The sequence below is a fragment of the Salmo salar genome, chromosome 29, assembly GCF_965601325.2.
Source record: "Salmo salar chromosome 29, fSalSal1, whole genome shotgun sequence".
NCBI classification, from domain to species: Eukaryota; Metazoa; Chordata; class Actinopteri; order Salmoniformes; family Salmonidae; genus Salmo; species Salmo salar.
In genome coordinates, this window is record NC_138319.1 from 23,021,754 (window position 1) to 23,040,113 (window position 18,360).

Genomic DNA, 18,360 nt, shown 5'->3' on the forward strand with positions numbered 1-18,360 from the left:
CACATTCTTATTTACAGCAACGACCTTGGGAATAGTTACAGGGGAGAGAAGGGGGATGAATGAGCCAGTATATGATCTGACAGGCTATATGATCCACCTGTTATCATACCTACTGCACAGGTATATGTTAACCCTTTAGATACTGGTTTAGATCTGCACCTTTGGTTTTGGATGTTGATACATTGATTATTTTAGTTTAGTTTGCAGTGAATGTCACGTTTGTCTCCGACTTTGGTTGTAGTTCATGGGTTTGAGACTGGTTGTAGTTCATGGGTTTGAGACTTTGGTTGTAGTTCATGGGTTTGAGACTTTGGTTGTAGTTCATGGGGTTGAGACTTTGGTTGTAGTTCATGGGGTTGAGACGTTGGTTGTAGTTCATGGGTTTGAGACGTTGGTTGTAGTTCATGGGTTTGAGACTTTGGTTGTAGTTCATGGGTTTGAGACTTTGGTTGTAGTTCATGGGTTTGAGACGTTGGTTGTAGTTCATGGGGTTGAGACTTTGGTTGTAGTTCATGGGGTTGAGACGTTGGTTGTAGTTCATGGGGTTGAGACGTTGGTTGTAGTTCATGGGGTTGAGACGTTGGTTGTAGTTCATGGGGTTGAGACGTTGGTTGTAGTTCATGGGGTTGAGACGTTGGTTGTAGTTCATGGGGTTGAGACGTTGGTTGTAGTTCATGGGGTTGAGACGTTGGTTGTAGTTCATGGGGTTGAGACGTTGGTTGTAGTTCATGGGGTTGAGACGTTGGTTATAGTTCATGGGGATGAGACTTTGGTTGTAGTTCATGGGTTTGAGACTTTGGTTGTAGTTCATGGGGTTGAGACGTTGGTTGTAGTTCATGATGTTGACTGCAGCCTCTTCAGGTGGACCGCTTGGTCAGAGTGTGGCCAGGTCACAAGGGAGGGATTGGCTTAGCATCCAGCTCAGAACAGTTCCTTAACTATACCCTAATCACAAACGTAAAACTCATGTATAATATATGTACATATATGAAGGGTAATTCAAACTGTATTTACATACAGTGCCAGTCAAAACTTTGGACACACCTACTCATTATTCTACATTGTAGAATAATAATGAAGACATAAACTATGAAATAACACATGGAATCATGTAGTAACCAAAAAAGTGTTAAACAAATCAAAATATATTTTATTTGAGATTCCTCAAAGTAGCCACCCTTTGCCTTGATGACAGCTTTGCACAGTCTTGGCATTCTCTCAACCAGCTTCATGAGGTAGTCACCAGGAATGCATTTCAAATGAACAGGTGTGCCTTGTTAATTTGTGGAATTTCTTTCCTTAATGCATTTGAGCCAATCAGTTGTGGTGTGACAAGGTAGGGGTGGTATACAGAAGATAGTACTATTTGGTAAAAGACCAAGTCCATATTATGGCAAGAACAGCTCAAATAAGCAAAGCGAAACGACAGTCCATTACTTTAAGTCATGAAGGTCAATCAATATATGTCAATATTAGGCTTCGGTATGGATCAGTAGCCTAGGCATTCACGGCACCCCTAGAATTAACAAAAGCTCTCTTTCTGAACAGACCTGACCTCCAAATTGCACCATCCATTTGCACCATCACTGCCTGGGTTTATTTTAGAACTACTGCATGTGAATCACACAGTAATAGTGTCTTCAAGTCCTTACCTAGGCTAGCCACAGGCTTAGTTTACCCTGTCCTCCTCCCTACTCATTCACTCCCTCTGAATTGCGGATGGCTAGCACTGGCACACTAGCAACAACAACTCACAGAACATCCAACATCTCTCTGAACCTGTTTCTAACCCCTCTCCAAATATTGAACCATAATCACTTCACCATAATGGGACCCAGAAGGGGAGTTTACATGAGCGTACACATCCCATTGGACAGGGACCAGTTCAAAGTCATCTGGGGAACCATGCGGGCTAAGGGGTTAGGTTGCACGGCGACCGACCAGCCAGTAACACTCTATATATAACCTGTTTAGGGTAGGGCCTTGTGGCCACTGGGGGGGGTGTGGCTGGCAGCAGGTGCTAGCTAGAGGCACAGCAGTGTTTAGTTTATAGTCTACGAGCCACATGGTCGCTGGCTGCCACAAGCTGACTCTTTGAACAAGGGCACTCTTCTATGATCTCTGGGTTGTTGTAAAAGTGGGACTTGTAGTTCAACTATAAATATGAAGGAGGGCTCTGTGGACTCATCCTTTTTGTTTTGTTTATACTCCAGGTGGAATTGATTACACTTTCCTGGAGCCAGCAGGATAGTCCCAAAAATGCAAACCATGCCCCTCTGGCACTTTCGGCAGACTCGATCAAGTGCTCGGTGTTTGAAAGAAAATAAGCACTCTTACCATACAGATTGTTGACGCCTGTAATGTTACCCACTTCAGCCCCAGCACTTTGATGCTGTTTAGTTATTACTGATGGTCGATACCCACGCAGAGTGGACGGGGAGTGAGGCCTGACACATCACAGGGTATCACAAGGTACCCATCAGTGCGATGTGGCTCCAACCTTTTGTTTTCCCATTCTGCTACGCGTCAGTGGCCGTGGCGGATCGATTGCCGGGCCCTTCCGACGCTGAAGGAGCTGATGCCTTATTTCTTTTTCTTTCACCCCCCCAACCCAAACAAAATGACAAATGTGGTATCGACTGACCGGAGATGTTGACTCGTCTCGCCACCCAGGCACCCGCTAGAACACCTTACAAGCCATGCTGTCTAAATCCGCCCCACAGCCAGATTGAACTGTCACCATCTGAAAGTAAATCTGAGGCAGCATCGCTCTCTCTCTCGCCCTCTATTTCTCGCTGTCTCTCATTCTCTCTTTCGCTCTCTCACTTTTTCCTTTGTCTCTCTCTCGCTGCTTCTGGAGCCAATAAACGTTTACTAATTGGGTGTGTGAGCATCTACACCTGTTTGCTGTCTGAGAATAGATCAGTCAGTACCCCAGGGATCAGGACGGCTGGCTCGACAATGAGCACAACTCTGGCTCGACAATGAGCACGACTCTGGCTCGACAATGAGCACGACTCTGGCTCGACTATGAGCACGACGGCTGGCTCGACTATGAGCACGACGGCTGGCTCGACTATGAGCACGACGGCTGGCTCGACTATGAGCACGACGGCTGGCTCGACTATGAGCACGACGGCTGGCTCGACTATGAGCACGACTCTGGCTCGACAATGAGCACGACTCTGGCTCGACTATGAGCACGACTCTGGCTCGACTATGAGCACGACTCTGGCTCGACTATGAGCACGACTCTGGCTCGACTATGAGCACGACGGCTGGCTCGACTATGAGCACGACGGCTGGCTCGACTATGAGCACGACGGCTGGCTCGACTATGAGCACGACGGCTGGCTCGACTATGAGCACGACGGCTGGCTCGACTATGAGCACGACGGCTGGCTCGACTATGAGCACGACGGCTGGCTCTACCATAGAAATGGAATGAATAGAATTGAGTATAAACTTGTCAGGTGCAATGCAACCAATAGAATAGTACCTAAATGTGTAAACCCTGCTGGCATTCACACTCAGTGTAAACCCAGGTCTGATATGTCACACTCAGTGTAAACCCAGGTCTGATATGTATGGTGTGGTGTGAATGGGACAGAGGAAGAGGTGTGATATGCAGGGAAGGTCAACAGGTGGGCAGCCATGATGTGTGTGTGTGTGTGTGTGTGTGTGTGTGTGTGTGTGTGTGTGTGTGTGTGTGTGTGTGTGTGTGTGGTGTGTGTGTGTGTGTGTGTGTGTGTGTGTGTGTGTGTGTGTGTGTGTGTGTGTGTGTGTGTGTGTGTGTGATATACATATTTTTAACATTTAACTAGGCAAGTCTGTTAAGAACAAATTCTTATTTACAATGACGGCCTACCAAAAGGCAAAAGGTCTCCTGCAGAGACGGGGGCTGGGATTAAAAAAAATATATATATATATAGGACAAAACGCACACCACAACAAGAGAGACAACACTACATAAAGAGAGACCTAAGGCAGCAACACATGACAACACAGGATGGTAGCAACACAACATGGCAGCATCACAAAACATGGTACAAACATTATTTGGCATAGACAACAGCACAAAGGGCAAGAAGGTAGAGACAATAATACATCACGCAAAGCAGCCACAACTGTCAGTAAGAGTGTCCATGATTTAGGTTTTGAAGAGATCGAGATAAAACTGTTCAGTTTGAGTCCAGTCGCTAGCTGCAGCGAACTGAAAAGACGAGCGACCCGTGGGTGGGTGGGTGGGTGTGAGACTTTCATTGACTCCAGGATGTACAATATCCTGATGAGTGTAAATCACAATTGAGTCAGGCTTCACCCCCCTGTGGACACATTACAGACAGCGGTCTGGAGCTGTAATTCACAAAGTGAGTGCTGATCTAGGATCAGGTCCTACCTGTCCATCTCATTCATTGTAATCTAAAAGTCACAAATGGTCCTAGATCAGCACTGCTACTGTGAGACATACGGCCCCTGGGCAGACAGAGACAGACATTCTGTCCTTTCCATCTCATAGAAAGGTGACACGTTATGAGGCCAGGCTTGCACCTGCCCCAGCCAGTCTGCCAGGAAGACGGATGAGCCATTACTTCACCAGTAATTGGGGTTCTCCCTGGTTCCAATCGATATCAGCGGCCCTGGACATGGTGTGTCTGTGTGAACTACACACACCTCCAGCGGCGACGAAATACTCTGAGGTCCTGTTTTTTTAGTCTTGATGGCTCAATATTGTATGGGAATAAGATGACTGTTAAATGCAGGTGTAGGATCTTAATTTGATCACTCTTTTGTTGCTGACAATTGTCCTACACCACAGGAAATGCAGATGAGCTTTGCGATTTACATAAATTCACTGAAAACCCACACTCACACACAGTTAAATTAACAGTATTGCACTTTTCATGTAGCCTACTTTTGGCCAGCTATCAAGCAACATTATGGACTCACTGTTCAAATCCTGTTGCTGTAGGATTATTTTGCTGTGACAATATAGGTCAAATTAAGATCCTACATCTGTAATTGAATATACTATATTTAGGGAATGTCCTCATATGCACCTTCTGTATAAAAAAAACTGTTATTGGAAAGAACCTGGAGAACTCAACTGGACTTTTCTAAGATAAAATCCTCACAGGGACATGAGTCACTCAGACTGATATCCAAGTCGTATCTATTTAGTTACGTTAGGGCTAATAAATGCACCGGAGTTTTCAGACTTAGTCATACAGTCACCAAGACACCTGACTGGCCTGTCGGACAGGCTATCATCAGGGCAAAGACTAATTACAGGGCAAGTCACTAGCTGTGTATGTGTGTGAAAGAAGGATTGATAGTCCCATTCGTGTGAGACACACATCACGCAAGAACAGAGGGAGAGGAGAGGGGCCATATCAAACTTCAAAGGCCAACACTGGGCTGTGTTTAGACCCAACATGATGATGCTGACATGTACTTACTAGTCATAGCTGTAGGACAGCGTCACACGTCCATGGAAGTCGAGCCTGTCACTCCCTAGACCAGACAAAGAAAAAACCCCTGGCCCTTAGTCATAGAACAGACCAAAAAAAACGGTGAAAAAACATTCACCCTCACAATGGACAGGAATTGTCTCATTGTCTTATCGTCGACGATTGAACACGATAGACTGGCTTTGGCAAAATGAATCCTTCTCAGAGGTCTCTTCGGGGAGACAAAGAGAAAAGAGAGATGGGTGGAGGAGAGGAGAGGGAGATTATTGAAATGGGTCACGGGAGAAATGGAGCAGGACCGTTGGGAGTGATGAGTAATGGGATTCAGGTTGGCTGTTCTATCGGCGAAGGTCAGGAAATTAATTGGTTTAACTCATTACCTCGCTTTTGATCTCTCTCCGTTTCACCGTGCTCTCCGCTTCAGCCCGTTACTCCCGGCTTTGTGTGAGGCACCGCCACTACAATCACTTAATTGCTCTTACTTAAGATTTAAGCTTCCGATATCATGCTAACATGTTTTCTATTTCTCTACAGACTCAAGTTGGATGTAATTGAGAATGTTGCTCTCTATTCTGTTCTTTTTGCAGAGAAAAAAACGGTGGTATTTGCATAGTTTTAGTGTGTTTATCTACGCTCACTGCAGGTTTAGCGCAGGGTGCTATTTGCCATCTCCCTTGTATGGCAGAGTCAAGGTGAATCATCAAGAAACAGAACACATTTTGCAATGTAATATCAGTTCCTGGAACCATATGAATGAAAGCCCCTAGAGAGTAAATATACACTGCTCAAAAAAATAAAGGGAACACTTAAACAACACAATGTAACTCCAAGTCAATCACACTTCTGTGAAATCAAACTGTCCACTTAGGAAGCAACACTGATTGACAATACATTTCACATGCTGTTGTGCAAATGGAATAGACAACAGGTGGAAATTATAGGCAATTAGCAAGACACCCCCAATAAAGGAGTGGTTCTGCAGGTGGTGACCACAGACCACTTCTCAGTTCCTATGCTTCCTGGCTGATGTTTTGGTCACTTTTGAATGCTGGCGGTGCTTTCACTCTAGTGGTAGCATGAGACGGAGTCTACAACCCACACAAGTGGCTCAGGTAGTGAAGCTCATCCAGGATGGCACATCAATGCGAGCTGTGGCAAGAAGGTTTGCTGTGTCTGTCAGCGTAGTGTCCAGAGCATGGAGGCGCTACCAGGAGACAGGCCAGTACATCAGGAGATGTGGAGGAGGCCGTAGGAGGGCAACAACCCAGCAGCAGGACCGCTACCTCTGCCTTTGTGCAAGGAGGAGCAGGAGGAGCACTGCCAGAGCCCTGCAAAATGACCTCCAGCAGGCCACAAATGTGCATGTGTCTGCTCAAACGGTCAGAAACAGACTCCATGAGGGTGGTATCAGGGCCCGACGTCCAGCCCAACACCGTGCAGGACGTTTGGTATTTGCCAAAGAACACCAAGATTGGCAAATTCGCCACTGGCGCCCTATGCTCTTCACAGATGAAAGCAGGTTCACACTGAGCACACGTGACAGACGTGACTGGAGATGCCGCGGAGAACGTTCTGCTGCCTGCAACATCCTCCAGCATGACCGGTTTGGCGGTGGGTCAGTCATGGTGTGGGGTGGCATTTCTTTGGGGGGCCGCACAGCCCTCCATGTGCTCGCCAGAGGTAGCCTGACTGCCATTCGGTGCCGAGATGAGATCCTCAGACCCCTTGTGAGACCAGATGCTGGTGCGGTTGGCCCTGGGTTCCTCGTAATGCAAGACAATGTTAGACCTCATGTGGCTGGAGTGTGTCAGCAGTTCCTGCAAGAGGAAGGCATTGATGCTATGGACTGGCCGCCCGTTCCCCAGACCTGAATCCAATTGAGCACATCTGGGACATCATGTCTCGCTCCATCCACCAACGCCACGTTGCACCAAAGACTGTCCAGGAGTTGGCGGATGCTTTAGTCCAGGTCTGGGAGGAGATCCCTCAGGAGACCATCCGCCACCTCATCAGGAGCATGCCCAGGCGTTGTAGGGAGGTCATACAGGCACGTGGAGGCCACACACACTACTGAGCCTCATTTTGACTTGTTTTAAGGACATTACATCAAAGTTGGATCAGCCTGTAGTGTGGTTTTCCACTTTAATTTTGAGTGTGACTCCAAATCCAGACCTCCATGGGTTGATAAATTGGATTTCCATTGATTATTTTTGCGTGATTTTGTTGTCAGCATATTCAACTATGTAAAGAAAAAAGTATTTAATAAGATTATTTCATTCATTCAGATCTAGGATGTGTTATTTTAGTGTTCCCTTTATTTTTTTGAGCAGTGTATATAGTGTCTCTGGGGATAAAATAATTCATATATTATAAAGTATTAAAATAACTGGCCTGTTTTTACCAATTTTCTATTAAATATTACCTGTAATTAATGGCAATATGAGTAAAATAGTTTTTCTTCCATGAGATATCCTCTATAAGGAAGTAGCAAGCATTTTTGAAACAGTCTGTTTGAGATACAAGTTTGAGGTGGGGTTTTTGAGGGGTTTTCTTTCTCCTCCTATTTATGCTTTGCCACATACGAGTATAGGATCAGTCAACTACGTCATTTGGGTATGAGTTAACAGAATATAAACCTTTAAAAGAGAGATTTTCACTGGACAGTTACTTTAACCTTGGTAGATAAACATAGCATTTATCTACCAATTGAAATGACCATTTAAGACTCCTCATCTAACCCTAATCTCTTCCTCTTTGACCCCCCAGAGCCCCCGGTGCCCATCGCTCCGCCCCAGCTCACCGCCGTGGGTGCAACCTACCTGTGGATCCAGCTCAACGCCAACTCCATCAATGGTGACGGGCCCATTGTGGAGCGAGAGGTCGAGTACCGCACAGTGGCGGGAAGCCTCATCGACAACCAGCCCGTGGACAAGACCACGCACAAAATTGGCCACCTGGACCCCGACACGGAGTACGAGATCAGCGTGCTGCTCACCCGGCCCCTGGACGGAGGAACTGGGGCCCCCGGACCCCCCCTGACGGCCAAGACCAAGTGTGCTGGTGAGTCCAATGCAAAGCCCCCCCCACACACACACACACACACACACACACACACACACACACACACACCACACACACACACACACACACCATTAGAGTAGGATAAGGCCCTTTCTCTGTGTAATACATTATGGTGTACAGTTACATACTAGCAGTTATACAGTACTTGGTGTAATGCCACACTATTTTCAGCACAGTCATACATTATACAGTTGGACTCTGTCGCTATACAGTGGTGCTTACTTACGGCTGTTCATTGACATTTACTTCAATGGGAGTGGTAAGTGGGGCAATACATACACCACTTTAGCTACACGCAATGTACAGTCAGTTGCAGTGGGGCCCTTTGATAAAGTGACACCGTCATGAAATGAATAGCCCGGGCACTATATACTTAACTTGTTATGCAATTACACATCTGAAGAATACTTTAGATACTCACATTCTACAAATTCAATACACTTACTGGCAAAAACCATGCACTCATACTCAACATTCTAAACTACCTGTTTCATGGGGCAGACGTCAATACTTTACGTGAACCATGGGAATGTGTGAGTTAAATTGTCATGGATGGATCTCAGGTTCAGCCCTTAGGGGCTTGCAGTGTCTGGCCGTTCACCCTCCACCCATTTACATTACATTTACGTCATTTAGCAGACGCTCTTATCCAGAGCAACTTACAAATTGGTGTATTCACCTTATGATATCCAGTGGAACAACCACTTTACAATAGTACATCTATATCTTTTTTTTGGGGGGGGGGGGTTAGAAGGATTACTTAATCCTATCCCAGGTATTCCTTAAAGGGGTGGGGTTTCAGGTGTCTCCGGAAGGTGGTGATTGACTCCGCTGTCCTGGCGTCGTGAGGGAGTTTGTTCCACCATTGGGGTGCCAGAGCAGCGAACAGTTTTCACTGGGCTGAGCGGGAACTGTGCTTCCGCAGAGGTAGGGAGGCGAGCAGGCCAGAGGTGGATGAACGCAGTGCCCTTCTTTGGGTGTAGGGACTGATCAGAGCCTGAAGGTACGGAGGTGCCGTTCCCCTCACAGCTCCGTAGGCAAGCACCATGGTCTTGTAGCAGATGCGAGCTTCAACTGGAAGCCAGTGGAGTGTGCGGAGGAGCGGGGTGACGTGAGAGAACTTGGGAAGGTTGAACACCAGACTGGCTGCGGCATTCTGGATGAGTTGTAGGGGTTTAATGGCACAGGCAGGGAGCCCAGCCAACAGCGATTTGCAGTAATCCAGACGGGAGATGACAAGTGCCTGGATTAGGACCTGCGCCGCTTCCTTTGTGAGGCAGGGTCGTACTCTGCGAATGTTGTAGAGCATGAACCTACAGGATCGGATCAGCCACCCACACACACAGCTTCATTTCCCCTTGGGTCTGGGTCTGGGTCTGTCTAGGTGACCACAGGGGCTGATGGGATGTGAGGAATGTTAGAGTGTCTGACTGCAGGAGAAGAGCGGAATCTCTGTGCCTCCTTCACAGTAAAGCATACCTTCTGGCTTAAGTCAAGTGTTTAACATTCCATCCCAAAGGGATGTGCAACATCTATCAGCATGATATGCAAGCATACATTAGATTGTCTATTATAATTCTGGACTACCATGAACATGAGTGTGGTGCTGGATAGGATCAGGGCTTGGTATGTGAGGCTCGGTAGTATACGGGATTGAAGTTGTTATCTCTCTGTGGTTTGGTGACAGTTTGACAAGACATCACGTTTTCAGTATCAGGCGGGAGAACGGACCATCCACAGCTCTTTTGGGATTGGGAAGAGGATATATTGCTTCCTCTCTTTTGTGATGGAGGTGGTTGCAGAGGGGAGGCTGACTGACCCAGGAGTGACACAAGGATGATGGATGGCCCTACATGTCTCGTCTTAAAAGCGCTTCCTCTCTGTGGTGGATGAAACGTTTTTATATCTGATTTCCCTGACTGTCTGAGCTGCTAAAGGTTTCAGAGGAGTGTTGTTCCCTTGCTCTTACCGCCCCATATAACCACTATTTTCAGAGCAGTTCAACAGTTTTTAATTGAGACAAAGTCGCTCTCACAAAGCCGTTCAAATTAAATCAAATCAAATTTTAATCAATTACACATTTCATTAGAGGAATTATGAATTGATTCTTCTCACTCCACACCCCCTGACCAATACCCATTAGGCATATCAAGATTAATTATAGATTTTCATACAAAAACAATTAGATCAGCCTCCCATTCAGAGTTTCAGATAGTGTCCTACCCAAAATCCTACCACAAATGGTAGTCCTATTTAGTAGAGCTGAGCAATTAGTGCTTTTTGAGGTTGTTTCGGTTTCAGTTCGACTATAAAAAAAAAAACATCACGGATTTCGGTTTCGATATTTAAAAAAATATATATATTAAATGCATTATGAAATAATGACATTCAAATTATTAGGGCTTTTTAATGGAAATGTCAAAGCCAAACATACTGAACATTCAATTGCCAATTCAGTTGTTTCTGTCAGGTCCACACATAGAAATAGGAAATGTCAATAAATAATAAAATATTTCAGTTGTGTATATTACTTAGTTTTATGACTTTATAATTTTTCATTCCTTAAAGTCATCATCTCATCTCTGCTCAGGCAGTATCAGCCAGCCAGACAACCATCTAACGTTATCTATGTTCTCCCCATACTGTACTGTCTTTAGTCATCCTATTAAGCTAGGCTAGCCTGCCTAAGTGTGCTTCAGAGCTGTCTGACAATCATTTTACCAGTTCTTCAAAGTAGTAGCATACTTTCATGAACTCTCTATCCCTCTTTCTTGTCATTGTCTTTTCTGCATTCCTCTCTCATGCGGCGGCGTATGTGGTCTGTGTTTATCTAACCTAACGTATAATGCTTAAAAGTGTATTTTTTTATACCTTTATTTCAACAAGGAACACAGACTTAGACCAAGGTCTCTTTTACAGCTGGGCTCTGCGTATACATGTTTACACATACAGTTTAGGTACAATGATTAAAACTAAACAAGACAAACAAAACGATCACAGATAACACAAAAAAATACAGCAACAGATTACATTTACACAGGTTATTCCCATAACAGCACAAGAACTTGCATTACCCGAAACAGTTACAAGCAATACAAAAATAAAAATGCTCCAATAAATATTTAAAATGAGCAAGAGGGACAAGAGTCTCAAGTTTAAGTTTAGTCTGCAGGCTATTCCTTAGGCAAGGAGTGTAACAGGAAAAGGCAGCCATACCCAACTCTGTGGAAATCGCATGGGCCTCAAGTGTAATCCATGCTTGAGACCTGGTTTTAGGAATTCTAATATTGATGAGGGGTGATAAATAAGAAGGTAGCTTATTCAGAAGTGCTTTATAGACAAACACGAAAGCATGTTGTTCTCGTCTCACGGACAGCGAAGTCCAACCCACATTTTGATATAAAACACAGTGGTGAGTTCTGTAGCTAGCACCCGTAATAAACCTAAGTACACAAGGATAAGAAGCATCCAGTGATAGAAGTGTTGATGCCGTAGCATGCATGTAAATAATATCCCCATAATCTATAACAGACATAAAAGTAGCTTGCACAATATTTCTTCTATTTGTAGAGGACAAACATGTCCTGTATCCAAGCCAGAAAAGAACAGGTGCAATGGATTATGGTCATTGTTGTTAATTACCATATTTTCATGCTGGTCTATGTTGAATATTTGCTCAAAGAAAACTACTACTCCGTTCAGCCCAGCGTTCCATAATTTTTTCTTATGAACAGAACACATACAAAAAAACAGAAATATACAAACAAGTTAGTTCTTGACCTGATTTTTCTAGTGAATTATTTTATTTCTCTCTAGAGAAACAGCCCGTTGGGCTCGCATGTCTCCCCCGGACTACACTACCAGTCAAGTTACACACCTACTCATTCAAAGGTTTTTCTTCATTTTTACTATTTCCTATGTTGTAGATTAATAGTGAAGATATCAAAACTATGAAATAACACATATGGAATCATGTAGTAACCAAAAAAGTGTTAAACAAATCAACATAGATTTTAGATTCTTCGAAGTAGCCACCCTTTGCCTTGATGACATCTTTGCACACTCTTGGCATTCCTTAATTTTATTTAACCTTTATTTAACTAGGCAAGTTGATTAAGAATAAATTCTTATTTTACAATGACGGCCTACCCCGGCCAAACCCTCCCCTAACCCGGTCAACTCTGGGACAATTCTCTCAACCAGCTTCACCTGGAATGCTTTTCCAACAGTTTTGAAGGAGTTACAATATATGCTGAGCACTTTTTGGCTGCTTTTCCTTCACTCTGCGGTCCAACGCATTCCAAACCATCTCAATTGGGTTGAGGTCAGGTGATTGTGGAGGCCACGTCATCTGATGCATCACTCCATCACTCTCCTTCTTGGTCAAATAGCCCTTACACAGCCTGGAGGTGTGTTGGTTCATTGTCCTGTTGAAAATCAAATTATAGTCCCACTAAGCGCAAACCAGATGGGATGGCGAATGGCCTCGGAATGCTGTGGTAGTCATGCTGGTTAAGTGTGCCTTGAATTCTAAATAAATCATTGACAGTGTCACCAGCAAAGCACCCCCACACCATCACACCACCACCTCCATGCTTCACGGTGGGAACCACACATGCGGAGATCATCCGTTCACCTACTCTGCATCTCACAAAGACACTGCAGTTGGAACCTAAAATCTCAAATTTGGACTCATCAGACCAAAGGACAGATTTCCACCGGTCTAATGTCCATTGCTCGTGTTTCTTGGCCCAAGCAAGTTTTTTCTTATTATTGGTGTCCTTTAGTAGTGGTTTCTTTGCAGCAATTCAACCATTAAGGTCTGATTTCACGCAGTCTCCTCTGAACAGTTGATGTTGAGATGTCTTACTTGAACTTGTGAAGCATTTATTTGGGCTGCAGCAGAGGTAACTCTGGGTCTTCCTCTCCTGTGGCGGTTCTCATGAGAGCCAGTTTCATCATAGGGCTTGATGGTATTTGCGACTGCAATGGAAGAAACTTTCAAAGTTCTTGACATTTTCCGGATTGACTGACCATGTCTTAAAGTAATTATGGACTGTCATTTCTCTTTGCTTATTTGAGCTGTTCTTGCCATAATATGGACTTGGTCTTTTACCAAATAGGGCTATCTTCTGTATACCACCCCTACCTTGTCACAACACAACTGATTGGCTCAAACACATTAAGAAGGAAAGACATTCCACAAATGAACTTTTAACCGCTCTAGGGAAGGTGGGACGAAATCGTCCCACCTACGTAACAGCCAGTGGAATCCTGTGGCGCGTTATTCAAATACCTTAGAAATGCTATTACTTCAATTTCTCAAACATATGACTATTTTACACCATTTTAAAGACAAGACTCTCGTTAATCTAACCACACTGTCCGATTTCAAAAAGGCTTTACAACGAAAGCAAAACATTAGATTATGTCAGCAGAGTACCTAGCCAGAAATAATCAGACACCAATTTTTCAAGCTAGCATATAATGTCACATAAACCCAAACCACAGCTAAGTGCAGCACTAACCTTTGATGATCTTCATCAGATGACACGCCTAGGACATTATGTTATACAATACATGCATGTTTTGTTCAATCAAGTTCATATTTATATCAAAAACCAGCTTTTTACATTAGCATGTGACGTTCAGAACTAGCATACCCCCCGCAAACTTCCGGTGAATTTACTAAATTACTCACGATAAACGTTCACAAAAAACATAACAATTATTTTAAGAATTATAGATACAGAACTCCTCTATGCACTCGCTATGTCCGATTTTAAAATAGCTTTTCGGTGAAAGCACATTTTGCAATATTCTAAGTAGATAGCCCGGGCTAGCTATTTAGACACCCACCAAGTTTAGCCCTCACCAAAGTCGGATTTACTATAAGAAAAATGTTATTACCTTTGCTGTTCTTCATCAGAATGCACTCCCAGGACTTCTACTTCAATAACAAATGTTGGTTTGGTTCAAAATAATCCATAGTTATGTTCAAATATCCTCTGTTTTGTTCGTGCGTTCAAGACACTATCCGAAGTGTAAAGAAGGGTGACGCGCCCGACGCGTTTCGTGACAAAAAAAATCTAAATATTCCATTACCGTACTTCGAAGCATGTCAACCGCTGTTTAAAATCAATTTTTATGCAATTTTTCGCGTAAAAAAGCGATAATATTCCGACCGGGAATCTGTGTTTTAGTACAAAGAGAGAGAAAATAAAAACATGGGGTCGCCTCGTGCACGCGCCTCAGTCTCATTGTCCTCTGATAGACCACTTACCAAAGGCGCTAATGTTTTTCAGCCAGGGGCTGCCTCGACATCATTCAGCTTTTTCCCGGGTTCTGAGAACCTATGGGAGCCGTAGGAAGTGTCACGTTACAGCAAAGATCCTAAGTTTTCAATAAAAAGAGTCAAGAAGCCCAAGGAATGGTCAGAGAGGGCACTTCCTGTACAGAATCTTCTCAGGTTTTTGCCTGCCATATGAGTTCTGTTATACTCACAGACACCATTCAAACAGTTTTAGAAACTTTAGGGTGTTTTCTATCCAAAGCCAATAATTATATGCATATTCTAGTTTCTGGGCAGTAGTAATAACCAGATTAAATCGGGTAAGTTTTTTATCCGGCCGTGTAAATACTGCCCCCTAGCCCTAACAGGTTAACAAGGCACACCTGTTAATTGAAATGTATTCCAGGTGACTACCTCATGAAGCTGGTTGAGAGGATGCCAAGTGTGCAAAGCTGTCATCAAGGCAAAGGGTGGCTACTTTGAAGAATCTCAAATATAAAATATATTTAGATTTTTTCAACACTTTGTTGGTTACTACATGATTCCATATGTGTTATTTCATAGTTTTGATGTCTTCACTATTATTCTACAATGTAGAAAATAATAAAAATGAAGAAAAATTCTTGAATGAGTAGGTGTGTCCAAACTTTTGACTGGTACTGTAAATGGAAATCAAGTAATTGAACTGATATCGGTCAATTCAATTGGTTAATCACTCAGCACTACTATTTATTGTTATTCAATTCCAGTCAAACACAGCTCTAATTAATCATTAGCATCTAAGGTAGATACACTTCTCTGGTGTTTTCTGAGGAGTCTCACAGCGAACTGCTTTTAACTGGAGGTGCTGCTACATTAGCTGCTAGCTCATTAGGTGGCTAATGCTAAATTCATTAGTGCGCTGTGCAGAGGGAGCACGCCCCTATCCACATTGACGGGACCACAGTGGAGAAGGTGGAAAGCTTCAAGTTCCTCGGCGTACACATCACTGACGATCTGAAATGGTCCACCCACACACAGTGTGGTGAAGAAGGCACAACAGCGCCTATTCAACCTCAGGAGGCTGAAGAAATCTGCCCTTGCCCCTAAGACCCTCACAGAATTTTACAGATGCACAATTGAGAGCTTCCTGTCGGGTTGTATCACCGCCTGGTACGGCAACTTCCCTATATACATAGACATGGAATCACTGGTCACTTTAATAATGGAACACTACTCACTTTAATAATGTTTACATACTGCTTTACTAATTTCATATGCATATACTGTATTCTATTCTACTGTATTTTAGTCAATGACACTCCGACATTGCTCGTCTTAATATATCTTAATTCCGTTGTTTTACGTTTAGATTTGTGTGAATTGTTAGATATTGCTGCACTGTTGGAGCTAGGAACACAAGCATTTCGCTACACCTGCAATAACATCTGCTAAATATGTGTATGTGACCAATAAAATTGTATTTGATTCGACGCTCTACTCTCTACAGCCTATGGGCTAGAGAGGCTATGTAGCCGCAAGTACTCATAAGAGTAGAATTGCTCAATTGTATTTACGTAAATCAACATTTCATTATTTATTCAACTTGTCTCCTTTAGGAGCGCAGCCCCCACCTCAGTGATAGAATACTAGAAAAGACAGGCACGAGGGGGTTTGTTTGGGAGGGGTTGTTTGTCAACAACCTCCTCAGAAGTGAATCAATCGCAGAAAGGCAGCTTGTGTTTTGTCCAGTTAGTCGTTAGCAAAGAGGAGATCTCTTAGTGCTCGGAGCTACAAGACAGACAGGAAAAGCCGAACCATCCTAACATGAATATGACCTTAACGATCTACTGTGCTTTAGTAATTTCATCTTTATGGACAGTTAGGAGTGATTAAATCTCAAATGGGGGAGAAGGAGAGCGAGCAAGGGAGTTAAACTTCAATTGAATGTAGAACGGGGAGAAGATAAGCTAGATGTGGGGACAAAGGAGGAGAACTTGGGATGGAAAGAGGGAAGTGCGTGGGGGAAGTGAGGGTGACTGAGGTGAGTGAGGGAAGATTTTTATTTATTTATTTATTAATTTCATCTTTATTTAACCAGGTAGGCAAGTTGAGAACAAATTCTCATTTACAATTGCGACCTGGCCAAGATAAAGCAAAGCAGTTCGACACATACAACAACACAGAGTTACACATGGAGTAAAACAAACATACAGTCAATAATACAGTAGAAAAATAAGTCTATATACAATGTGAGCAAATGAGGTGAGATAAGGGAGGTAAAGGCAAAAAAGGCCATGGTGGCAAAGTAAATACAATATAGCAAGTAAAACACTGGAATGGTAGATTTGCAGTGGAAGAAAGTGCAAAGTAGAAATAGAAATAATGGGGTGCAAAGGAGCAAAATAAATTAATTAATACAGTAGGGGAAGTGGTAGTTGTTTGGGCTAAATTATAGATGGGCTATGTACAGGTGCAGTGATCTGTGAGCTGCTCTGACAGCTGGTGCTTAAAGCTAGTGAGGGAGATAAGTGTTTCCAGTTTCAGAGATTTTTGTAGTTCGTTCCAGTCATTGTCAGCAGAGAACTGGAAGGAGAGGCGGCCAAAGGAGGAATTGGCTTTGGGGGTGACCAGAGAGATATACCTGCTGGAGCGCGTGCTACAGGTGGGTGCTGCTATGGTGACCAGTGAGCTGAGATAAGGGGGGACTTTCCCTAGCAGGGTCTTGTAGATGACCTGGAGCCAGTGGGTTTGGCGACGAGTATAAAGCAAGGGCCAGCCAACGAGTGCGTACAGGTCGCAGTGGTGGGTAGTATTTGGGGCTTTGGTGACAAAATGGATGGCACTGTGATAGACTGCATCCAATTTATTGAGTAGGGTATTGGAGGCTATTTTTTAAATGACATCGCCGAAGTCGAGGATCGGTAGGATGGTCAGTTTTACGAGGGTATGTTTGGCAGCATGAGTGAAAGATGCTTTGTTGCGAAATAGGAAGCCAATTCTAGATTTAACTTTGGATTGGAGATGTTTGATGTGAGTCTGGAAGGAGAGTTTATAGTCTAACCAGACACCTAGGTATTTGTAGTTGTCCACATATTCTAAGTCAGAACTGTCCAGACTAGTGATGCTGGACGGGTGGACAGGTGCATGCAGGGATCGGTTGAAGAGCATGCATTTAGTTTTACTTGTATTTAAGAGCAGTTGGAGGCCACGGAAGGAGAGTTATAGGGCATTGAAGCTAGTCTGGAGGGTTGTTAACACAGTGTCCAAAGTAGGGCCAGAAGTATACAGAATGGTGTCGTCTGCGTAGAGGTGGATCAGAGACTCACCAGCAGCAAGAGCGACATCATTGATGTATACAGAGAAAAGAGTTGGCCCAAGAATTGAACCCTGTGGCACCCCCATAGAGACTGCCAGAGGCCCGGACAACAGGCCATCCGAGTTGACACATTGAACTCTATCAGAGAAGTAGTTGGTGAACCAGGCGAGGCAGTCATTTGAGAAACCAAGGCTGTTGAGTCTGCCGATGAGGATGTG

General features: G+C 44.0%; 1 protein-coding gene across 8 annotated transcripts in view; it reads left to right on the forward strand.

Moving 5' to 3' along the window:
* LOC106590348 (protein tyrosine phosphatase receptor type Ma) overlaps positions 1-18,360 on the forward strand; it is a 306,057-nt gene that overhangs the window by 105,554 nt on the left and 182,143 nt on the right. For all 8 annotated transcript variants that reach the window (XM_045710833.2, XM_045710836.2, XM_045710841.2 and 5 more), the window contains exon 7: positions 8,238-8,531. In XM_045710833.2, the coding sequence (XP_045566789.1) occupies positions 8,238-8,531 (294 nt within the window). The remainder of the gene's footprint in view (positions 1-8,237; positions 8,532-18,360) is intronic.